The 26,027-nt window shown below is 53.3% G+C and overlaps 1 protein-coding gene across 1 annotated transcript in view; it reads left to right on the forward strand.

The window, feature by feature from the left end:
- The window catches only part of map7d3 (MAP7 domain containing 3), a 125,275-nt gene that overhangs the window by 50,433 nt on the left and 48,815 nt on the right, over positions 1 to 26,027 (forward strand). The window contains exons 8-10 of the mRNA XM_038776080.1: positions 14,417 to 14,559; positions 21,824 to 22,023; positions 25,186 to 25,421. Of these exons, the coding sequence (XP_038632008.1) occupies positions 14,417 to 14,559; positions 21,824 to 22,023; positions 25,186 to 25,421 (579 nt within the window). The remainder of the gene's footprint in view (positions 1 to 14,416; positions 14,560 to 21,823; positions 22,024 to 25,185; positions 25,422 to 26,027) is intronic.

Consider the following 26,027-nt stretch of genomic DNA (forward strand, 5'->3'; position numbering starts at 1 on the left):
ATGCTGCATTCAGCTGACTCGCACAGAGTGGCTGACTCGCACAGAGTGGCTGACTCGCACAGAGTGGCTGACTCGCACAGAGTGGCTGACTCGCACAGAGTGGCTGACTCGCACAGAGTGGCTGACTCGCACAGAGTGGCTGACTCGCACAGAGTGGCTGACTCGCACAGAGTGGCTGACTCGCACAGAGTGGCTGACTCGCACAGAGTGGCTGACTCGCAGAGTGGCTGACTCGCACAGAGTGGCTGACTCGCACAGAGTGGCTGACTCGCACAGAGTGGCTGACTCGCACAGAGTGGCTGACTCGCACAGAGTGGCTGACTCGCACAGAGTGGCTGACTCGCACAGAGTGGCTGACTCGCACAGAGTGGCTGACTCGCACAGAGTGGCTGACTCGCACAGAGTGGCTGACTCGCACAGAGTGGCTGACTCGCACAGAGTGGCTGACTCGCACAGAGTGGCTGACTCGCACAGAGTGGCTGACTCGCACAGAGTGGCTGACTCGCACAGAGTGGCTGACTCGCACAGAGTGGCTGACTCGCACAGAGTGGCTGACTCGCACAGAGTGGCTGACTCGCACAGAGTGGCTGACTCGCACAGAGTGGCTGACTCGCACAGAGTGGCTGACTCGCACAGAGTGGCTGACTCGCACAGAGTGGCTGACTCGCACAGAGTGGCTGACTCGCACAGAGTGGCTGACTCGCACAGAGTGGCTGACTCGCACAGAGTGGCTGACTCGCACAGAGTGGCTGACTCGCACAGAGTGGCTGACTCGCACAGAGTGGCTGACTCGCACAGAGTGGCTGACTCGCACAGAGTGGCTGACTCGCACAGAGTGGCTGACTCGCACAGAGTGGCTGACTCGCACAGAGTGGCTGACTCGCACAGAGTGGCTGACTCGCACAGAGTGGCTGACTCGCACAGAGTGGCTGACTCGCACAGAGTGGCTGACTCGCACAGAGTGGCTGACTCGCACAGAGTGGCTGACTCGCACAGAGTGGCTGACTCGCACAGAGTGGCTGACTCGCACAGAGTGGCTGACTCGCACAGAGTGGCTGACTCGCACAGAGTGGCTGACTCGCACAGAGTGGCTGACTCGCACAGAGTGGCTGACTCGCACAGAGTGGCTGACTCGCACAGAGTGGCTGACTCGCACAGAGTGGCTGACTCGCACAGAGTGGCTGACTCGCACAGAGTGGCTGACTCGCACAGAGTGGCTGACTCGCACAGAGTGGCTGACTCGCACAGAGTGGCTGACTCGCACAGAGTGGCTGACTCGCACAGAGTGGCTGACTCGCACAGAGTGGCTGACTCGGACAGAGTGGCTGACTCGGACAGAGTGGCTGACTCGGACAGAGTGGCTGACTCGGACAGAGTGGCTGACTCGGACAGAGTGGCTGACTCGGACAGAGTGGCTGACTCGGACAGAGTGGCTGACTCGGACAGAGTGGCTGACTCGGACAGAGTGGCTGACTCGGACAGAGTGGCTGACTCGGACAGAGTGGCTGACTCGGACAGAGTGGCTGACTCGGACAGAGTGGCTGACTCGGACAGAGTGGCTGACTCGGACAGAGTGGCTGACTCGGACAGAGTGGCTGACTCGGACAGAGTGGCTGACTCGGACAGAGTGGCTGACTCGGACAGAGTGGCTGACTCGGACAGAGTGGCTGACTCGGACAGAGTGGCTGACTCGGACAGAGTGGCTGACTCGGACAGAGTGGCTGACTCGGACAGAGTGGCTGACTCGGACAGAGTGGCTGACTCGGACAGAGTGGCTGACTCGGACAGAGTGGCTGACTCGGACAGAGTGGCTGACTCGGACAGAGTGGCTGACTCGGACAGAGTGGCTGACTCGGACAGAGTGGCTGACTCGGACAGAGTGGCTGACTCGGACAGAGTGGCTGACTCGGACAGAGTGGCTGACTCGGACAGAGTGGCTGACTCGGACAGAGTGGCTGACTCGGACAGAGTGGCTGACTCGGACAGAGTGGCTGACTCGGACAGAGTGGCTGACTCGGACAGAGTGGCTGACTCGGACAGAGTGGCTGACTCGGACAGAGTGGCTGACTCGGACAGAGTGGCTGACTCGGACAGAGTGGCTGACTCGGACAGAGTGGCTGACTCGGACAGAGTGGCTGACTCGGACAGAGTGGCTGACTCGGACAGAGTGGCTGACTCGGACAGAGTGGCTGACTCGGACAGAGTGGCTGACTCGGACAGAGTGGCTGACTCGGACAGAGTGGCTGACTCGGACAGAGTGGCTGACTCGGACAGAGTGGCTGACTCGGACAGAGTGGCTGACTCGGACAGAGTGGCTGACTCGGACAGAGTGGCTGACTCGGACAGAGTGGCTGACTCGGACAGAGTGGCTGACTCGGACAGAGTGGCTGACTCGGACAGAGTGGCTGACTCGGACAGAGTGGCTGACTCGGACAGAGTGGCTGACTCGGACAGAGTGGCTGACTCGGACAGAGTGGCTGACTCGGACAGAGTGGCTGACTCGGACAGAGTGGCTGACTCGGACAGAGTGGCTGACTCGGACAGAGTGGCTGACTCGGACAGAGTGGCTGACTCGGACAGAGTGGCTGACTCGGACAGAGTGGCTGACTCGGACAGAGTGGCTGACTCGGACAGAGTGGCTGACTCGGACAGAGTGGCTGACTCGGACAGAGTGGCTGACTCGGACAGAGTGGCTGACTCGGACAGAGTGGCTGACTCGGACAGAGTGGCTGACTCGGACAGAGTGGCTGACTCGGACAGAGTGGCTGACTCGGACAGAGTGGCTGACTCGGACAGAGTGGCTGACTCGGACAGAGTGGCTGACTCGGACAGAGTGGCTGACTCGGACAGAGTGGCTGACTCGGACAGAGTGGCTGACTCGGACAGAGTGGCTGACTCGGACAGAGTGGCTGACCTCGGACAGAGTGGCTGACTCGGACAGAGTGGCTGACTCGGACAGAGTGGCTGACTCGGACAGAGTGGCTGACTCGGACAGAGTGGCTGACTCGGACAGAGTGGCTGACTCGGACAGAGTGGCTGACTCGGACAGAGTGGCTGACTCGGACAGAGTGGCTGACTCGGACAGAGTGGCTGACTCGGACAGAGTGGCTGACTCGGACAGAGTGGCTGACTCGGACAGAGTGGCTGACTCGGACAGAGTGGCTGACTCGGACAGAGTGGCTGACTCGGACAGAGTGGCTGACTCGGACAGAGTGGCTGACTCGGACAGAGTGGCTGACTCGGACAGAGTGGCTGACTCGGACAGAGTGGCTGACTCGGACAGAGTGGCTGACTCGGACAGAGTGGCTGACTCGGACAGAGTGGCTGACTCGGACAGAGTGGCTGACTCGGACAGAGTGGCTGACTCGGACAGAGTGGCTGACTCGGACAGAGTGGCTGACTCGGACAGAGTGGCTGACTCGGACAGAGTGGCTGACTCGGACAGAGTGGCTGACTCGGACAGAGTGGCTGACTCGGACAGAGTGGCTGACTCGGACAGAGTGGCTGACTCGGACAGAGTGGCTGACTCGGACAGAGTGGCTGACTCGGACAGAGTGGCTGACTCGGACAGAGTGGCTGACTCGGACAGAGTGGCTGACTCGGACAGAGTGGCTGACTCGGACAGAGTGGCTGACTCGGACAGAGTGGCTGACTCGGACAGAGTGGCTGACTCGGACAGAGTGGCTGACTCGGACAGAGTGGCTGACTCGGACAGAGTGGCTGACTCGGACAGAGTGGCTGACTCGGACAGAGTGGCTGACTCGGACAGAGTGGCTGACTCGGACAGAGTGGCTGACTCGGACAGAGTGGCTGACTCGGACAGAGTGGCTGACTCGGACAGAGTGGCTGACTCGGACAGAGTGGCTGACTCGGACAGAGTGGCTGACTCGGACAGAGTGGCTGACTCGGACAGAGTGGCTGACTCGGACAGAGTGGCTGACTCGGACAGAGTGGCTGACTCGGACAGAGTGGCTGACTCGGACAGAGTGGCTGACTCGGACAGAGTGGCTGACTCGGACAGAGTGGCTGACTCGGACAGAGTGGCTGACTCGGACAGAGTGGCTGACTCGGACAGAGTGGCTGACTCGGACAGAGTGGCTGACTCGGACAGAGTGGCTGACTCGGACAGAGTGGCTGACTCGGACAGAGTGGCTGACTCGGACAGAGTGGCTGACTCGGACAGAGTGGCTGACTCGGACAGAGTGGCTGACTCGGACAGAGTGGCTGACTCGGACAGAGTGGCTGACTCGGACAGAGTGGCTGACTCGGACAGAGTGGCTGACTCGGACAGAGTGGCTGACTCGGACAGAGTGGCTGACTCGGACAGAGTGGCTGACTCGGACAGAGTGGCTGACTCGGACAGAGTGGCTGACTCGGACAGAGTGGCTGACTCGGACAGAGTGGCTGACTCGGACAGAGTGGCTGACTCGGACAGAGTGGCTGACTCGGACAGAGTGGCTGACTCGGACAGAGTGGCTGACTCGGACAGAGTGGCTGACTCGGACAGAGTGGCTGACTCGGACAGAGTGGCTGACTCGGACAGAGTGGCTGACTCGGACAGAGTGGCTGACTCGGACAGAGTGGCTGACTCGGACAGAGTGGCTGACTCGGACAGAGTGGCTGACTCGGACAGAGTGGCTGACTCGGACAGAGTGGCTGACTCGGACAGAGTGGCTGACTCGGACAGAGTGGCTGACTCGGACAGAGTGGCTGACTCGGACAGAGTGGCTGACTCGGACAGAGTGGCTGACTCGGACAGAGTGGCTGACTCGGACAGAGTGGCTGACTCGGACAGAGTGGCTGACTCGGACAGAGTGGCTGACTCGGACAGAGTGGCTGACTCGGACAGAGTGGCTGACTCGGACAGAGTGGCTGACTCGGACAGAGTGGCTGACTCGGACAGAGTGGCTGACTCGGACAGAGTGGCTGACTCGGACAGAGTGGCTGACTCGGACAGAGTGGCTGACTCGGACAGAGTGGCTGACTCGGACAGAGTGGCTGACTCGGACAGAGTGGCTGACTCGGACAGAGTGGCTGACTCGGACAGAGTGGCTGACTCGGACAGAGTGGCTGACTCGGACAGAGTGGCTGACTCGGACAGAGTGGCTGACTCGGACAGAGTGGCTGACTCGGACAGAGTGGCTGACTCGGACAGAGTGGCTGACTCGGACAGAGTGGCTGACTCGGACAGAGTGGCTGACTCGGACAGAGTGGCTGACTCGGACAGAGTGGCTGACTCGGACAGAGTGGCTGACTCGGACAGAGTGGCTGACTCGGACAGAGTGGCTGACTCGGACAGAGTGGCTGACTCGGACAGAGTGGCTGACTCGGACAGAGTGGCTGACTCGGACAGAGTGGCTGACTCGGACAGAGTGGCTGACTCGGACAGAGTGGCTGACTCGGACAGAGTGGCTGACTCGGACAGAGTGGCTGACTCGGACAGAGTGGCTGACTCGGACAGAGTGGCTGACTCGGACAGAGTGGCTGACTCGGACAGAGTGGCTGACTCGGACAGAGTGGCTGACTCGGACAGAGTGGCTGACTCGGACAGAGTGGCTGACTCGGACAGAGTGGCTGACTCGGACAGAGTGGCTGACTCGGACAGAGTGGCTGACTCGGACAGAGTGGCTGACTCGGACAGAGTGGCTGACTCGGACAGAGTGGCTGACTCGGACAGAGTGGCTGACTCGGACAGAGTGGCTGACTCGGACAGAGTGGCTGACTCGGACAGAGTGGCTGACTCGGACAGAGTGGCTGACTCGGACAGAGTGGCTGACTCGGACAGAGTGGCTGACTCGGACAGAGTGGCTGACTCGGACAGAGTGGCTGACTCGGACAGAGTGGCTGACTCGGACAGAGTGGCTGACTCGGACAGAGTGGCTGACTCGGACAGAGTGGCTGACTCGGACAGAGTGGCTGACTCGGACAGAGTGGCTGACTCGGACAGAGTGGCTGACTCGGACAGAGTGGCTGACTCGGACAGAGTGGCTGACTCGGACAGAGTGGCTGACTCGGACAGAGTGGCTGACTCGGACAGAGTGGCTGACTCGGACAGAGTGGCTGACTCGGACAGAGTGGCTGACTCGGACAGAGTGGCTGACTCGGACAGAGTGGCTGACTCGGACAGAGTGGCTGACTCGGACAGAGTGGCTGACTCGGACAGAGTGGCTGACTCGGACAGAGTGGCTGACTCGGACAGAGTGGCTGACTCGGACAGAGTGGCTGACTCGGACAGAGTGGCTGACTCGGACAGAGTGGCTGACTCGGACAGAGTGGCTGACTCGGACAGAGTGGCTGACTCGGACAGAGTGGCTGACTCGGACAGAGTGGCTGACTCGGACAGAGTGGCTGACTCGGACAGAGTGGCTGACTCGGACAGAGTGGCTGACTCGGACAGAGTGGCTGACTCGGACAGAGTGGCTGACTCGGACAGAGTGGCTGACTCGGACAGAGTGGCTGACTCGGACAGAGTGGCTGACTCGGACAGAGTGGCTGACTCGGACAGAGTGGCTGACTCGGACAGAGTGGCTGACTCGGACAGAGTGGCTGACTCGGACAGAGTGGCTGACTCGGACAGAGTGGCTGACTCGGACAGAGTGGCTGACTCGGACAGAGTGGCTGACTCGGACAGAGTGGCTGACTCGGACAGAGTGGCTGACTCGGACAGAGTGGCTGACTCGGACAGAGTGGCTGACTCGGACAGAGTGGCTGACTCGGACAGAGTGGCTGACTCGGACAGAGTGGCTGACTCGGACAGAGTGGCTGACTCGGACAGAGTGGCTGACTCGGACAGAGTGGCTGACTCGGACAGAGTGGCTGACTCGGACAGAGTGGCTGACTCGGACAGAGTGGCTGACTCGGACAGAGTGGCTGACTCGGACAGAGTGGCTGACTCGGACAGAGTGGCTGACTCGGACAGAGTGGCTGACTCGGACAGAGTGGCTGACTCGGACAGAGTGGCTGACTCGGACAGAGTGGCTGACTCGGACAGAGTGGCTGACTCGGACAGAGTGGCTGACTCGGACAGAGTGGCTGACTCGGACAGAGTGGCTGACTCGGACAGAGTGGCTGACTCGGACAGAGTGGCTGACTCGGACAGAGTGGCTGACTCGGACAGAGTGGCTGACTCGGACAGAGTGGCTGACTCGGACAGAGTGGCTGACTCGGACAGAGTGGCTGACTCGGACAGAGTGGCTGACTCGGACAGAGTGGCTGACTCGGACAGAGTGGCTGACTCGGACAGAGTGGCTGACTCGGACAGAGTGGCTGACTCGGACAGAGTGGCTGACTCGGACAGAGTGGCTGACTCGGACAGAGTGGCTGACTCGGACAGAGTGGCTGACTCGGACAGAGTGGCTGACTCGGACAGAGTGGCTGACTCGGACAGAGTGGCTGACTCGGACAGAGTGGCTGACTCGGACAGAGTGGCTGACTCGGACAGAGTGGCTGACTCGGACAGAGTGGCTGACTCGGACAGAGTGGCTGACTCGGACAGAGTGGCTGACTCGGACAGAGTGGCTGACTCGGACAGAGTGGCTGACTCGGACAGAGTGGCTGACTCGGACAGAGTGGCTGACTCGGACAGAGTGGCTGACTCGGACAGAGTGGCTGACTCGGACAGAGTGGCTGACTCGGACAGAGTGGCTGACTCGGACAGAGTGGCTGACTCGGACAGAGTGGCTGACTCGGACAGAGTGGCTGACTCGGACAGAGTGGCTGACTCGGACAGAGTGGCTGACTCGGACAGAGTGGCTGACTCGGACAGAGTGGCTGACTCGGACAGAGTGGCTGACTCGGACAGAGTGGCTGACTCGGACAGAGTGGCTGACTCGGACAGAGTGGCTGACTCGGACAGAGTGGCTGACTCGGACAGAGTGGCTGACTCGGACAGAGTGGCTGACTCGGACAGAGTGGCTGACTCGGACAGAGTGGCTGACTCGGACAGAGTGGCTGACTCGGACAGAGTGGCTGACTCGGACAGAGTGGCTGACTCGGACAGAGTGGCTGACTCGGACAGAGTGGCTGACTCGGACAGAGTGGCTGACTCGGACAGAGTGGCTGACTCGGACAGAGTGGCTGACTCGGACAGAGTGGCTGACTCGGACAGAGTGGCTGACTCGGACAGAGTGGCTGACTCGGACAGAGTGGCTGACTCGGACAGAGTGGCTGACTCGGACAGAGTGGCTGACTCGGACAGAGTGGCTGACTCGGACAGAGTGGCTGACTCGGACAGAGTGGCTGACTCGGACAGAGTGGCTGACTCGGACAGAGTGGCTGACTCGGACAGAGTGGCTGACTCGGACAGAGTGGCTGACTCGGACAGAGTGGCTGACTCGGACAGAGTGGCTGACTCGGACAGAGTGGCTGACTCGGACAGAGTGGCTGACTCGGACAGAGTGGCTGACTCGGACAGAGTGGCTGACTCGGACAGAGTGGCTGACTCGGACAGAGTGGCTGACTCGGACAGAGTGGCTGACTCGGACAGAGTGGCTGACTCGGACAGAGTGCTGACTCGGACAGAGTGGCTGACTCGGACAGAGTGGCTGACTCGGACAGAGTGGCTGACTCGGACAGAGTGGCTGACTCGGACAGAGTGGCTGACTCGGACAGAGTGGCTGACTCGGACAGAGTGGCTGACTCGGACAGAGTGGCTGACTCGGACAGAGTGGCTGACTCGGACAGAGTGGCTGACTCGGACAGAGTGGCTGACTCGGACAGAGTGGCTGACTCGGACAGAGTGGCTGACTCGGACAGAGTGGCTGACTCGGACAGAGTGGCTGACTCGGACAGAGTGGCTGACTCGGACAGAGTGGCTGACTCGGACAGAGTGGCTGACTCGGACAGAGTGGCTGACTCGGACAGAGTGGCTGACTCGGACAGAGTGGCTGACTCGGACAGAGTGGCTGACTCGGACAGAGTGGCTGACTCGGACAGAGTGGCTGACTCGGACAGAGTGGCTGACTCGGACAGAGTGGCTGACTCGGACAGAGTGGCTGACTCGGACAGAGTGGCTGACTCGGACAGAGTGGCTGACTCGGACAGAGTGGCTGACTCGGACAGAGTGGCTGACTCGGACAGAGTGGCTGACTCGGACAGAGTGGCTGACTCGGACAGAGTGGCTGACTCGGACAGAGTGGCTGACTCGGACAGAGTGGCTGACTCGGACAGAGTGGCTGACTCGGACAGAGTGGCTGACTCGGACAGAGTGGCTGACTCGGACAGAGTGGCTGACTCGGACAGAGTGGCTGACTCGGACAGAGTGGCTGACTCGGACAGAGTGGCTGACTCGACAGAGTGGCTGACTCGGACAGAGTGGCTGACTCGGACAGAGTGGCTGACTCGGACAGAGTGGCTGACTCGGACAGAGTGGCTGACTCGGACAGAGTGGCTGACTCGGACAGAGTGGCTGACTCGGACAGAGTGGCTGACTCGGACAGAGTGGCTGACTCGGACAGAGTGGCTGACTCGGACAGAGTGGCTGACTCGGACAGAGTGGCTGACTCGGACAGAGTGGCTGACTCGGACAGAGTGGCTGACTCGGACAGAGTGGCTGACTCGGACAGAGTGGCTGACTCGGACAGAGTGGCTGACTCGGACAGAGTGGCTGACTCGGACAGAGTGGCTGACTCGGACAGAGTGGCTGACTCGGACAGAGTGGCTGACTCGGACAGAGTGGCTGACTCGGACAGAGTGGCTGACTCGGACAGAGTGGCTGACTCGGACAGAGTGGCTGACTCGGACAGAGTGGCTGACTCGGACAGAGTGGCTGACTCGGACAGAGTGGCTGACTCGGACAGAGTGGCTGACTCGGACAGAGTGGCTGACTCGGACAGAGTGGCTGACTCGGACAGAGTGGCTGACTCGGACAGAGTGGCTGACTCGGACAGAGTGGCTGACTCGGACAGAGTGGCTGACTCGGACAGAGTGGCTGACTCGGACAGAGTGGCTGACTCGGACAGAGTGGCTGACTCGGACAGAGTGGCTGACTCGGACAGAGTGGCTGACTCGGACAGAGTGGCTGACTCGGACAGAGTGGCTGACTCGGACAGAGTGGCTGACTCGGACAGAGTGGCTGACTCGGACAGAGTGGCTGACTCGGACAGAGTGGCTGACTCGGACAGAGTGGCTGACTCGGACAGAGTGGCTGACTCGGACAGAGTGGCTGACTCGGACAGAGTGGCTGACTCGGACAGAGTGGCTGACTCGGACAGAGTGGCTGACTCGGACAGAGTGGCTGACTCGGACAGAGTGGCTGACTCGGACAGAGTGGCTGACTCGGACAGAGTGGCTGACTCGGACAGAGTGGCTGACTCGGACAGAGTGGCTGACTCGGACAGAGTGGCTGACTCGGACAGAGTGGCTGACTCGGACAGAGTGGCTGACTCGGACAGAGTGGCTGACTCGGACAGAGTGGCTGACTCGGACAGAGTGGCTGACTCGGACAGAGTGGCTGACTCGGACAGAGTGGCTGACTCGGACAGAGTGGCTGACTCGGACAGAGTGGCTGACTCGGACAGAGTGGCTGACTCGGACAGAGTGGCTGACTCGGACAGAGTGGCTGACTCGGACAGAGTGGCTGACTCGGACAGAGTGGCTGACTCGGACAGAGTGGCTGACTCGGACAGAGTGGCTGACTCGGACAGAGTGGCTGACTCGGACAGAGTGGCTGACTCGGACAGAGTGGCTGACTCGGACAGAGTGGCTGACTCGGACAGAGTGGCTGACTCGGACAGAGTGGCTGACTCGGACAGAGTGGCTGACTCGGACAGAGTGGCTGACTCGGACAGAGTGGCTGACTCGGACAGAGTGGCTGACTCGGACAGAGTGGCTGACTCGGACAGAGTGGCTGACTCGGACAGAGTGGCTGACTCGGACAGAGTGGCTGACTCGGACAGAGTGGCTGACTCGGACAGAGTGGCTGACTCGGACAGAGTGGCTGACTCGGACAGAGTGGCTGACTCGGACAGAGTGGCTGACTCGCACAGAGTGGCTGACTCGCACAGAGTGGCTGACTCGCACAGAGTGGGACTCTGCTGGAAGCTGCATTGAAGGGAACGTCTTATTGGACAGTGAGAGGCAGAAAGTAAAAACATGGTAAATCACAAAGTTGAGATCCTTTCCCATTGGGCAGTTTTAATTTGGGGAGGTGGTATTGTCACAAGAATAGTAATCCCGAGGCTCGGGGAAATGCTCCGGGTTCCCAGGTTCCAATCCCACCAGGGGCGGGGAAATGCTCCGGGTTCCCGGGTTCCAATCCCACCAGGGGGCAGGGAAATGCTCTGGGTTCCCGGGTTCCAATCCCAACAGGGGTGGGGAAATGCTCCGGGTTCCCGGGTTCCAATCCCAACAGGGGTGGGGAAATGCTCTGGGTTCCCGGGTTCCAATCCCAACAGGGGTGGGGAAATGCTCTGGGTTCCCGGGTTCCAATCCCAACAGGGGTGGGGAAATGCTCTGGGTTCCCGGGTTCCAATCCCAACAGGGGCAGGGAAATGCTCTGGGTTCCCAGGTTCCAATCCCACCAGGGGCGGGGAAATGCTCTGGGTTCCCAGGTTCCAATCCCACCAGGGGCGGGGAAATGCTCTGGGTTCCCAGGTTCCAATCCCACCAGGGGCGGGGAAATGCTCTGGGTTCCCGGGTTCCAATCCCACCAGGGGCGGGGAAATGCTCTGGGTTCCCGGGTTCCAATCCCACCAAGGGCGGGGAAATGCTCTGGGTTCCCGGGTTCCAATCCCACCAGGGGCGATGGTGAAACTTTAATTCAATAAAAATCTGGAATTAAAAGTCTAATGATGATCATGAAACATTGTCGATTGTCATAAAAACCCATCTGGTTTAGTGATGTCCATTAGGGAAGGAAATCTGCCGTCCTTACCCGGTCTGGCCTACATGTGACTCCAGACCCACAGCGATGTGGTTGGTTCTTAATTCTTCCCTGCCCCCAGCCCCCAAAATGATCCAGCAAGCCACTCAGTACAAGGGCAATTAGGAATGGGCAACAAGTGCTGGCCCAGCCCAGCGACGCCCACATGCCAAGAACGAACTAAAAGATAAATTTGCTTTGGGTTAAATTCCCGGGTCCAGCACAGTTTGTCATTCATCAGCTATTAATAGTTCACGGGAGCATTTTGTGACACTGAATGTGGTCCAGAAAACAACGTCCGATTATTCATTAGAACCTGTTTTGCAACCCAAACATGCTGATTAAACACACGGGGATGACAACATCTGAGGGATCACATAACATTTCACCGGGCAATCTTGCTGCAGAATGTTAATGCCGCCTCTTCCCTCTTACAGATGCTGACTAACCTGCTGTGTACGTCATCATCAGTTTTAATTCCAGATTTCCAGTATTTGCAGCCTTTTAGTTTTTATTCGATGACGTTAGGTCTGCAATTGATATGAAAATGGTAGAAGAAAAACAGCAACATTTTTTTGAAATGTAGCATTATGATTTTTGTGTGTTTAGTCCACATGCGATAGTAACTAATCTTTGAGCAATGTTTGATGGCAGTGTGTTTTAAACATCACATGACATCAGCTCAAATCTGGGAATAACCGAGCAAAGAACCTGTCCTTCCTCCACCTCTGGTGTAAGGACCAAAATATATGTCGTTATTAGAAATAAAAGCAGAAAATGATGGAAATACGCGACAGGTCTGGCATCAACTGTGAAGAGAGAAACCGTTAACGTTGAGGTCAACGACTCATCATCAGAACTAAAGTCTGCCAAAATGTCATCGACCTGAAACATTGGATGCGATTCAGCGGCCTCGTCACATGACTTGGTGTCGGGACAAGGGCAGCACGGTGACTCAGTGGTTAGCACTGCTGCCTCACTACGCCAAGGACCTGGGTTCGATCCAGGCCCCAGGTTACTGTCCGTGTGGAGTTTGCACATTATCCCCGTGTCTGCGTGGGTTTTACCCCCACAACCCAAAGATGTGCAGGGTAGGTGGATTGGCCACGCTAAATTGCCCCTTAATTGGAAAACATGAATTGGCTTTTTGGCGAGGCTGTTGAATCTCACGAGAGGCCTGCATCGAGATCTGTAACGCTCAATACAGAATTCTGCAGTGCGTTGCAATCTGCATCTCGCTGTCCCTGGGCAAATCTTGGGGATGCCTTTAAAAATGGTGTTCCTGCACTGGCGAGCTGAACCGGAGCAGGGAATGGTTTGGAGTGGCCTCGATGGGGAGTTCCCAAGGCCAAAAAACCCGGCAACGTGCCGTTGAATAGCAGGGTCTTTCTCGGTGCTGTAGACGCTGAGAAACACATTGCTAAATGTGCCGTTCAGCAGACTTTAACCCTAGTCCGCTGAGTTGTGCCCATTAACCCTGTTTCTCTCTCTCCAGTGTTGCTGCCTGACCTGAGTATTTCCTACATTTAGCTTCTAGTTCCAATTTCAAGCATTGACATTTTATATTTCACTTTATTTTGCTTTAAATCAATTTTTTTTTAGGATTTATCCGATTTGATATTTTTGAACTCTAAATATAGCTAAGCATTTGGAAAAATAGTTTGTTGCAGGTACGTTTATATTTATGTTGCTGTGACATGTTGCCCTGGAGATCTGACTGTTCTACAATAGGGTTGAAAGTAATTTTTGATCATTGGAAAAAATCGAGAAAGAATACAGCTTCGGCTGGAAATCGGGATCATTTTAAATGCTGTTTTTTTAATGTTCTGACAAGTTCTGTAGATATTTTTTGATGTCCAGCTGCTTATTTAATTTTCATTGACCTGAAATCTCTTGATTTGCTGCTTTTTACCATCTACAGCATATTTTGTAAGTCGTGTGTTTTGGTTTGGATAATTTTTAATAATTGTACCTAACTGGCAGCTGAGTGTTTTATCTGGCTGGAACATCACCCGTGTCTGCTGCACAGAACCCAGTGCTTCTCCCATTGCTCCTTGTGTATTTTTAACAGTTTGACTTGTTACAAAGTGTATTCCTATTTTGGGGATGGAACTGGATGTGTAGCTATCTTTGTAAGTCTGTGCAGAGCTGTACTAAGGACTGCATTTTAATGGGAACATTAGCAGCGTTGAGAGTGCATGTTCTCGGCTGGTAGCTTCAATAACCATCCATGTGTCATGAATACACTGCCGTGTCCACATTTCTCACTGGTTTATGGTGTTGTCCTGTGAATTAATGCTTAAATAACTTGCTATTTACAGATTGCACACATCATTTTGGCAATTTAAAGTTAATTATGTTTGTTCAATTTTTTATTTAATATTTCTTCACCTTGGTTACTAACCATAGCATGGTGATGGTGTCTGTTAATCAAGTGTGGCGGTCTGCACTCTGCTTTTCATTCGTGGTCCTAACATGCACAATGTCTCTCTTTCTCCTTTTGTTTTCTTGCTCTGCACTTTTCTTCCTTTCCTATTTCAAATTCTAACCTTGTAGAGTCTCATCTCTGTCCTCGTTCAGCTTCAGCTAGACCCATCAATCCCCCCGTCAACCCTCCCAACAAGCCTCTGCGTAGCCGCAGCACTGACCGTCAAACCCCGACACCTGAAGCCAAAGACACTACAATCGCGGCCATACAGGTTAGTGGGGGAAGGCATTTACTCTTGAAATAATTTCCTCAGCATCTTTCTGTTCATACCGCATTTTAAAGTGCCTTATATCGTTCATTAGTCCTTTGAGTGCCTTGGCTAATGGTTTTTACACCCAACTAAGAAGATAGATGTGCCTAATTTAATGTTCTACCTAAGGGATAACTCCTGTAACAGTGCAGCACAACCTCCGCGCCTGAGCGGGGTTTTGCCAGTGCCTACTGGGAGAATGTGACCTAATGACTCATTTAAATATGTGTATGGGCGTGATCCAGATCAAGCTGGGGGTACCAAGTCAGGTGATTCGCAATTGGCTCGTCTCCTGGCGCAGAACCCGTTTTGGGCCTCTCTCCCTGTGCACCCAGCGTAACGGGGTCTTTGCCTGGCGCAACAGGGTGGGAAAGTCACCCCCTTTTGTGTCTGTCTTCACTGTAGAAGGCATCAGCTTCATATCAGGAATAGATGATAAGCTAAAAATTCACCTGATTCACCTGAGGAAGGAGCAGTGCTCCGAAAGCTAGTGCTTGAAACAAACATGTTGGACTTTAACCTGGTGTTGTAAGACTTCTTACTGTGCTCACCCCAGTCCAATGCCGGCATTTCCACATCAAAGCTAAAAAGAGTGAGGTGAGGAAATTAATATCAGCAGATATTGGAAAAACTTAACTTCAGGAACTAATCCCTGAGACCTGGTGGCCTACCCCTGAGAGATTGAAAAGAGATAGCTGCCAAGATATTGCCAGCTATGATTTTTCCAAAACGTTGGCAAAAAATATACCAAGTTTCAAGAAATCAGGAGAAAGTAGTGAACTGCAGGCGAGTTAGACTAATGTGAGTTGTTGGTAAAATGCTGGAATTTATTTTTAAGACACCTTAACAGTGCACTTTGGAGAAGCACAATGTTTTGATTCAAAGAAGTAAAAAGTCACAAGTACAAAGTACAAAGGGGAGTAAACAGGGATTTTTCAAGTTGGCGGAGGGTAAATAGTGAAGTACCGCAAAGATCAGCACTGGGTCTCCGCTATTTACAATCTGTATAAATGATGTGGATGAAGAGACAGAGAGTAATGGATCTAAGTTTGCAGATAACCAAATTAAGTGGGGAGGTAAGATGTGGGGAGGTAAGATGTGGGGACAAGACCGAGACGCTGCAAAGAGATGCTTAGGAATGAAGAGCTTGTCGTATGAGGAACGATTGAGGACTCTGGGTCTATACTCATTGGAGTTTAGAAGCATGAGGGGGGATCTTATTGAAACTTAGAGGATACTGCGAAGACTCAATAGAGCGGACGTGGAGAGGATGTTTCCACTTGTAGGAAAAACTAGAACCAGAGGACACCATCTCAGACTAAAGGGACGATCCTTTAAAACAGAGATGAGGAGGAATTTCTGCAGCCAGACGGTGGTGAATCTGTGGAACTCTTTGCCGCAGAAGGCTGTGGAGGCCAAATCACTGAGTGTCTATAAGACAGAGATAGGTAGGTTCTTGATCAATAAGGGGATCAGGGGTTATCGGGAGAAGACAGGAGAATGGGGATGAGAAAATATCAGCGATGATTGAATGGCGGAGCAGACTCGATGGGCCGAGTGGCCTAATTCTGCTCCTATGTCTTATGGTCCTATGGAGTGGGGAATAAAGTGGCAAATGGGGTATAATATAGGGAAATCATTTTAGTATTGAGAATAAAAAAGCAGAATTTTTTGTTCAGAAGTTGAGAAACTTGTAGGTGTTGATGGTGTAGATACGTGGGTGAGCTGGTACAAGGAACACAAAATTATCATGAGGTTCAACAAGCAATTCAGACGGCATGGGGATTGGAGTACAGGAATAAAGACGTTTTGCTACAGCTTCACAGGGTTTAGGTGGGACCACATCTGGAACACTCGATGCTGTCTTTGCCTCCACAGATAAGAAAGGTCAGACTTGCATTGGAGACGGTGCAGCAAAGGTTAACAATTGGTTCCTGGGTTGAGGAGGTTGTCCTGATAGAGGCTGAGTAAATGGGGTTTATATTCTGTGGAGTTTGGAAGAATGAGAGGTGGTCTCATTAAACCCTACAACATTCTTAAGGTGTTTGATGGGGTGGACACTGAGAGATAAACAAAGAACAAAGAAAAGTACAGCACAGGAACAGGTCCTTCGGCCCTCCAAGCCTGTGCCGACCATGCTGCCTGTCTATACTAAACAGTGAATGGTAGAACCCACAAGAGTATTGAAAGATGGTGCAGGAGGGAGGGTTTTGGTTTCCTGGATAATTGGGGCTCATTCTGGGGTAGGTGGGACCTCTACAAACAGGATGGTCTACACCTGGACCAGAGGGGTACCAATATCCTGGGGGGGAGATTTTCTAGTGCTCTTCGGGGGGGTTTAAACTAATTCAGCACGGTGATGGGAACCTAAATTGTAGTCCCAGTATACAGGATGTTGAGAGTAGTGAGGTCAGGGATAGGGTTAAAAGTTCGAAAGAGGGCACCGGCAAGCAAGACGCTGGTTTGAAGTGTGTCTACTTCAACGCCAGGAGCATCCGGAATAAGGTGGGTGAGCTTGCAGCATGGGTTGGTACCTGGGATCTCGATGTTGTGGCGATTTCGGAGACATGGGTAGAGCAGGGACAGGAATGGTTGTTGCAGGTTCCAGGATTTAGATGTTTCTGTAAGAACAGAGAAGATGGTAAAAGAGGGGGGGTGTGGCATTGTTAATCAAGGAAAGTATTACGGCGGTAGAAAGGACGTTTGAGGACTCGTCTACTGAGGTAGTATGGGCCGAGGTTAGGAACAGGAGAGGAGAGGTCGCCCTGTTGGGAGTTGTCTATAGACCTCCGAATAGTTCCAGAGATGTAGAGGAAAGGATTGCAAAGATGATTCTCGACAGGAGCGAGAGTAACATGGTAGTTGTTATGGGGGACTTTAACTTTCCAAATATTGACTGGAAATACTATAGTTCGAGTACTATAGATGGGTCAGTTTTTGTACAGTGTGTGCAGGAGGGTTTTCTGACACAGTATGTAGACAGGCCAACAAGGGGCGAGGCCACATTGGATTTGGTACTGGGTAATGAACCCGGCCAGGTGTTAGATTTAGATGTAGGTGAGCACTTTGGTGATAGTGATCACAACTCGGTTATGTTTACTTTAGCAATGGGCAGGGATAGGTATATACCGCAAGGCAAGAATTATAGCTGGGGGAAAGGCAATTATGATGCTATTCGGCAAGATTTAGGATGTAAAGGATGGGGAAGGAAACTGCAGGGGATGGGTACAATCGAAATGTGGAGCTTTTTCAAGGAACAGCTACTGCATGTCCTTGATAAGTATGTACCTGTCAGGCAGGGAGGAAGTTGTCGAGCAAGGGAACCGTGGTTTACTAAGGAAGTTGAAGCACTTGTCAAGAGGAAGAAGAAGGCTTATGTTAGGATGAGACATGAAGGCTCAGTTAGGGCACTTGAGAGTTACAAGTTAGCCAGGAAGGACCTAAAGGGAGAGTTAAGAAGAGCGAGGAGAGGACACAAAAAGTCGTTGGCGGATAGGATCAAGGAAAACCCTAAGGCTTTCTATAGGTATATCAAGAACAAAAGAATGACTAGAGTAAGATTAGGGCCAATCAAGGATAGTAGTGGAAAGTTGTGTGTGGAATCAGAGGAGATAGGGGAAGCGTTAAATGGATATTTTTCGTCAGTGTTTACACTGGAGAAAGACAATGTTGTTGAGGAGAATACTCAGGTTCAGTCGACCAGGCTAGATGGAATTGGGGTTCAAAAGGAGGAGGTGTTAGAAATTTTGGAAAATGTCAAAATAGATAAGTCCCCTGGGCCAGATGGGATTTATCCTAGGATTCTCTGGGAAGCCAGGGAGGAGATTGCAGAGCCTTTGTCCTTGATCTTTATGTCGTCTTTGTTGACAGAAATAGTGCCGGAAGACTGGAGGATAGCAAATGTTATCCCCTTGTTCAAGAAGGGGAGTAGAGACAACCCTGGTAATTATAGACCTGTGAGCCTTACTTTGGTTGTGGGTAAAATGTTGGAAAAGGTTATAAGAGATAGGGTTTATAATCATCTTGAAAAGAACAAGTTGATTAGCGATAGTCAACACGGTTTTGTGAAGGGTAGGTCATGCCTCACAAACCTTATTGAGTTTTTTGAGAAGGTGACCAAACGGGTGGATGAGGGTAAAGCGGTTGATGTGGTGTATATGGATTTCAGTAAGGCGTTTGATAAGGTTCCCCACGGTAGGCTATTGCAGAAAATACGGAAGTATGGGATTGGAGGTGATTTAGCGGTTTGGATCAGTAATTGGCTAGCTGAAAGAAGACAGAGGGTGGTGGTTGATGGCAAATGTTCATCCTGGAGTTCAGTTACTAGTGGTGTACCGCAAGGATCTGTTTTGGGGCCACTGCTGTGTGTCATTTTTATAAATGACCTGGAAGAGGGTGTAGAAGGATGGGTTAGTAAATTTGCAGATGACACGAAGGTCGGTGGAGTTGTGGATAGTGCTGATGGATGTTATAGGATACAGAGGGACATAGATAAGCTGCAGAGCTGGGCTGAAAGGTGGCAGATGGAGTTTAATGCGGAAAAGTTTGAGGTGGTTCACTTTGGAAGGAGTAACCGGAATGCAGAGTACTGGGCTAATGGCAAGATTCTTGGTAGTGTAGATGAACAGAGAGATCTCGGCATCCAGGTACATAAATCCCTGAAAGTTGCCACCCAGGTTAATAGGGCTGTTAAGAAGGCATATGGTGTGCTAGCCTTTATCAGTAGGGGGATTGAGTTTCGGAGCCACAAGGTCATGCTGCAGCTGTACATAACTCTGGTGCGGCCACACCTGGAGTACTGCGTGCAGTTCTGGTCACCACATTATAGGAAGGATGTGGAAGCTTTGGAAAGGGTTCAGAGGAGATTTACTAGGATGTTGCCTGGTATGGAGGGAAGGTCTTACGAGGAAAGGCTCAGGAACTTGAGGTTGTTTTCGTTAGAGAGGAGAAGGCTGAGAGGTGACTTAATAGAGACATATAAGGTAGAGGGTTAGATAGTGTGGACAGTGAGAGTCTCTTTCCTCGGATGGTGATGACCAACACGAGGGGACATAGCTTTAAATTGAGGGGTGGTAGATATAGGACAGATGTCAGAGGCAGTTTCTTTACTCAGAGAGTAGTAGGGGTGTGGAACGCCCTGCCTGCAACAGTAGTAGACTCGCCAACTTTAAGGGCATTTAAGTGGTCACTGGACAGACATGTGGATGAAAATGGAATAGTGTAGGTTAGATAGGCTTCAGATGGTTTCACAGGTCGGCGCAACATCGAGGGCCGAAGGGCCCGTACTGCGCTGTAGTGTTCTATGATACTCAGCGAGACCTTGGTCGTTTCGTACATCAGTACGTGCAGGTTCAGCAGGCAGTAAGGAAGGCAAATGGTATGCTGGCCTTCGTAGCGAGGGTTGGGTGTGGTTTTGGTGTCCTTATCTGAGGAAGGATATCCTTACTATGGAGGGAGTGTAGCAAAGGTTTACCAGACTGATTCCTGGGATGGCGTGACTGTCAGAAATCGGTTAGGGTTATATTCAAGAGTGAGAGGGGACCTCATAGAAACTTGTAAAATCTAGCGGGATTAGATAAGATAGATTCAGAAAGAATGTTCCTGATGGTGGGGGAATCCAGAACTAGGGGGGGTCACAGTTTGAGGATAAGGGGTAAACCTTTTAGGACTGAGGTGAGGAGAAATGTTTCCACCCAGAGAGCGGGGAATCTGTGGAATTCACTCCCACAGAAAGTAGTTGAGGCCAAAACGTTGTGTAATTTCAAGAAGAATTAGATACAGCTCTTGGGGATAAAGGGATATGGGGGGAAAAGTGAGATCAGGGAATTGAACTTGATGATCAGCCATGATCATAATGAATGGCGGAGCAGGCTGGAAGGGCTGAATGGCTCCTCCTGCTTCTATTCTCTATGTTTAGAGATGATGGGAAAGTTGGTTTAGAGATTATGGGAACGTTGGTTGGGGGATGATGGGAACGTTGGTCGGGGAATGATGGGAACGTTGGTAGGGGAATGATGGGACCGTTGGTTGTGGAATGATGGGAACGTTGGTTGGGGATGATGGGAACGTCGGTTGGGGATGATGGGAACGTCGGTTGGGGGGTGATGGGAACGTTGGTAGGGGAATGAAGGGAAAGTTGGTTTAGGGATGATGGGAATGTCGGTTGGGGATGATGGGAATGTCAGTTGGGGTTGATGGGAACGTCGGTTGGGGATGATGGGAATGTCGGTTTGGGGATGATGGGAATGTCAGTTGGGGATGATGGGAACGTCGGTTTGGGGATGATGGGAACGTCGGTTGGGGATGATGGGAATGTCAGTTGGGGATGATGGGAATGTCAGTTGGGGATGGTGGGAACGTCGGTTAGAGATGATGGGAACGTCGGTTGGGGATGATGGGAATGTCAGTTGGGGATGATGGGAATGTCAGTTGGGGATGATGGGAGCGTCGGTTGGGGTTGATGGGAATGTTGGTTGGGGTTGATGGGAATGTCGGTTTGGGGATGATGGGAATGTCGGTTGGGGATGATGGGAACGTCGGTTGGAGATGATGGGAACGTCGGTTTGGGGATGATGGGAATGTCAGTTGGGGATGGTGGGAACGTCGGTTAGAGATGATGGGAACGTCGGTTGGGGATGATGGGAATGTCAGTTGGGGATGATGGGAATGTCAGTTGGGGATGATGGGAACGTCGGTTTGGGGATGATGGGAACGTCGGTTGGGGATGATGGGAATGTCAGTTGGGGATGATGGGAGCGTCGGTTGGGGTTGATGGGAATGTTGGTTGGGGTTGATGGGAATGTCGGTTTGGGGATGATGGGAATGTCAGTTGGGGATGATGGGAACGTCGGTTGGGGTTGATGGGAATGTCAGTTGGGGTTGATGGGAACGTCGGTTGGGGATGATGGGAATGTTGGTTGGGGTTGATGGGAACGTCGGTTGGAGATGATGGGAATGTCAGTTGGGGATGATGGGAACGTCGGTTGGGGTTGATGGGAATGTCAGTTGGGGTTGATGGGAACGTCGGTTTGGGGATGATGGGAATGTTGGTTGGGGTTGATGGGAATGTCGGTTTGGAGATGATGGGAATGTTGGTTGGGGTTGATGGGAACGTCTGTTGGGGATGATGGGAATGTTGGTTGGGGTTGATGGGAATGTCGGTTGGGGTTGATGGGAACGTCGGTTGGGAGAGTGACGATGGTCTTTTTCTGATTTGTACAAACAGAAACAAATCAAGGAAAAACGTCCTTCATCTCCTGCTTCAACAAGCCGTAGGCGTTCACCATCACCAAATTTATCAAAGAAGCTCTCATGGCCTGCCAGCACAGGCACTCCGAAATCCTCATCGCCAGCCACAGGGGCCAAGAGACCCCCATCTCCACCGAGCACAGGGGCCAAGAGATCAACATCACCTTCAACAGTCAAGTAATACCATAGATATTTCAAAATGGTTAAATTTAACTTATGATACCATTGTTTCCTTGTGAATCTGGCACTGGAATAACTATGGAATTGAAGTACAGATCGGCAACAATCTAATTAAAGGGTGGAATGGCCCTCTGAGGCTGAATGACCACCTGCACTATTCAGCTGTGGTTATTTATAGGTGAGCTTTCTAATTCAAGATTCCTGAAAACCTGGAGACAAAAGCTTTGTCAAGTGCTCAACTCCAGGTGTATGGTGCAGATACATCCAACCTGGGGCTTCAGATTTCTGTGTCTGGAATTCACAATGAAACCTTGTATTTCTTCCCCTTGTAAAGTCACTCCTTGTAAAGTCACTCCTTGTAAAGTCACTCCTTGTAAAGTCACTCCTCTTCTTTGTCCCTTAAGCACTGCCTCCCACTTTGTTTCCACCTTTATTGGAGAGAGCGTTTATAACAACATCTCTAATATTCCGGAGCTTTTCCATCAGTTTTCTGATCACTGTGATTTTTGATTGTGGGTGTAGAAGTTGTTTAATCCCTGGGGTTTATCTGCTGAGCGACACGGTGGTTAGCACTGCTGCCTCACACCGCCAGAGATCCGGGTTCAATTCCGACCTTGGGTGTCTGTGTGGAGTTAGCATGTTCTCCTTGTTTCTGTGTGGGTTTCCTCTGGATGCTCCGGTTTCCTCCCACAGTCCAAAGACGTGCAGGTTAGGTGGGGTTACAGGGTTAGGGCGGAGGAGTGGGCCTGGGTAGAGTGCTCTTTCAGAGGGTTGGTGCAGGCTCGATGGGCTGAATGGCTGTCTCCTGCACTGTAGGGATTCTCTGTCACTAACCATACTGGTCTCCACTCCATAAATGGGTGATTTTTCTGAAACTCAGTTGGTTAAACAGATGAAGTGTGCAAAGTGACATACATAGAAATGAACCATCCGCAGGTCAGTGGATTTAAATTGCAATCGGGTAATGCCACGCAGATTTAGATCACCAGCTGCTTAATACTCAGTTATTACTCAGCACCTCTAGTCACAAGGTGTTGGTGTTTCAGTCTCCTCCATGTCCCTTTGCATTAACTAAAAATCAATACATCACAGACCAGAATCACCAGGGCAGTGCGAAATCATAGAATTTACAGTGCAGAAGGAGGCCATTCGAGTCTGCACCGGCTCTTTGAAAGAGCACCCTACCCAAGGTCAACACCTCCACCCTATCCCCATAACCCAGTAACCCCACTCAACACTAAGCACAATTTTGGACATGAAGGGCAATTTATCATGGCCAATCCACCTATCCTGCACATCTTTGGACTGTGGGAGGAAACCGGAGCACCCGGAGGAAACCCACGCACACACGGGGAGAATGTGCAAACTCCGCACAGACAGTGACCCAAGCCGGAATCGAACCTGGAGCTGTGAAGAGATTGTGCTATCCACCATGCTACCGTGCTGCCCTGAATGTGACTGAAATAATGATGTAATGTAGAAAATGATTACCAGACAGCCTGATTTTTATCCATGAAAAGAGTAATGAAACATTAACATTGGATTAAATAGCACAAGAGCATTCCCTGCACCTGCTTGCTCCACATGGGACACTTTCCCTGGTGGAGAGGTTTTACCACCCAGTCTGTTTAATGAAGTACTTCTGGTCTCCAAAGACATAGCTAAAAGATCAAATTGGATTTGTGTTAATTGGGTGTACGCACTGCTCTGCAACATGACCTGCACACTGACCAACAATTATGTTCCAAAACTAAAGCTCAGACCCATCTTTCCCATTTTGATCAGATGCTACATGATCAGTTGTGCTCAGTTGCAACATTCTCAAAACAGAGTCAGAGGGTTGTAGGTTCAAGCCCCACTCCAGGACTCAACACAAAACACACATTGATACTTCCAGTACTGAGGCAGCGCTGTACTGCCAGAGGGTCAGTACTGAGGGAGTGCCGCACTGTCAGAGGGTCAGTACTGAGGGAGTGCCGCACTGTCAGAGGGTCAGTACTGAGGGAGTGCCGCACTGTCAGAGGGTCAGTACTGAGGGAGTGCCGCACTGTCAGAGGGTCAGTACTGAGGGAGTGCCGCACTGTCAGAGGGTCAGTACTGAGGGAGTGCTGCACTGTCAGAGGGTCAGTACTGAGGGAGTGCCGCACTGTCAGAGGGTCAGTACGGAGGGAGTGCTGCACTGTCAGAGGGTCAGTACTGAGGGAGTGCCGCACTGTCAGAGGGTCAGTACTGAGGGAGTGCCGCACTGTTAGAGGGTCAGTACTGAGGGAGTGCCGCACTGTCAGAGGGTCAGTACTGAGGGAGTGCTGCACTGTCAGAGGGTCAGTACTGAGGGAGTGCCGCACAGTCAGCGGGTCAGTACTGAGGGAGTGCCGCACTGTCAGAGGGTCAGTACTGAGGGAGTGCTGCACTGTCAGAGGGTCAGTACTGAGGGAGTGCTGCACTGTCAGAGGGTCAGTACTGAGGGAGTGCCGCACTGTCAGAGGGTCAGTACTGAGTGAGTGCCGCACTGTCAGAGGGTCAGTACTGAGGGAGTGGGGCACTGCCGGAGGGTCAGTACTGAGGGAGTGGGGCACTGTCAGAGGGTCAGTACTGAGGGAGTGCTGCACTGTCAGAGGGTCAGTACTGAGGGAGTGCCGCACTGTCAGAGGGTCAGTACTGAGGGAGTGGGGCACTGTCGTAAGAGGGTCAGTGCTGAGGGAGTGCCGCACTGTCAGAGGGTCAGTACTGAGGGAGTGCCGCACTGTCAGAGGGTCAGTACTGAGGGAGTGCTGCACTGTCAGAGGGTCAGTACTGAGGGAGTGCCGCACTGTCAGAGGGTCAGTACTGAGGGAGTGCTGCACTGTCAGAGGGTCAGTACTGAGGGAGTGCCGCACTGTCAGAGGGTCAGGACTGAGGGAGTGGGGCACTGCCGGAGGGTCAGTATTGAGGCAGCGCTTGGTCAGTGTTTCGTGGCGTTCCCATTTTTCGGAAGGAAGGTGCTGCCAGGGTCTGGTTTAAATGCTGGGTTATTGGTTCAACTGAATTCTAACATGTAAATAATAGAAAAAGGGAAATAAACCCAGCTAGGGATTCTTGAGAACTGCTTCCTGATTGATTGTTCCTTGAAGCTGTACAATGAAGCTTTCAGTAACGATTGTGATTTTATTTCTGTGTTAGATCGAGTCCAAAGAATGGTGCAGCTTCTCCCAGCAGTTTCAGACAGCACCCTCCATCCCCTCCGTCCATCCAAAAGCCTCTGCCTATAAACCGAGTCCCAGCTGCTTCAACTGCAGCCAAAAAGAAAATTGAGAAGGAGGGAAAACCAAAGGCTAAAGCAGAAGGTGTGGGTTCGGAGCACAGGATTGAACCCCTGGCACCATCCAGCAAGACCAAAGATCCGGAACAAAAACCAGGTATGACTGATCCATCCGAGGAGGGAGAGGGAGGGAGCCCTTCAGGGGAATAGGTGCATCCTCCAGATCCCAATCCATCCCAGCATGAATAGCAGCATCCTCCAGATCCCAATCCATCCCAGCATGAATAGCAGCATCCTCCAGATCCCAATCCATCCCAGCATGAATAGCAGCATCCTCCAGATCCCAATCCATCCCAGCATGAATAGCAGCATCCTCCAGATCCCAATCCATCCCAGCATGAATAGCAGCATCCTCCAGATCCCAATCCATCCCAGCATGAATAGCAGCATCCTCCAGATCCTAATCCATCCCAGCATGAATAGCAGCATCCTCCAGATCCCAATCCATCCCAGCATGAATAGCAGCATCCTCCAGATCCCAATCCATCCCAGGATGAATAGCAGCATCCTCCAGATCCCAATCCATCCCAGCATGAATAGCAGCATCCTCCAGATCCCAATCCATCCCAGCATGAATAGCAGCATCCTCCAGATCCCAATCCATCCCAGCATGAATAGCAGCATCCTCCAGATCCCAATCCATCCCAGCATGAATAGCAGCATCCTCCAGATCCCAATCCATCCCAGCATGAATAGCAGCATC

The sequence above is a fragment of the Scyliorhinus canicula genome, chromosome 17, assembly GCF_902713615.1.
Source record: "Scyliorhinus canicula chromosome 17, sScyCan1.1, whole genome shotgun sequence".
Taxonomy (NCBI): domain Eukaryota; kingdom Metazoa; phylum Chordata; class Chondrichthyes; order Carcharhiniformes; family Scyliorhinidae; genus Scyliorhinus; species Scyliorhinus canicula.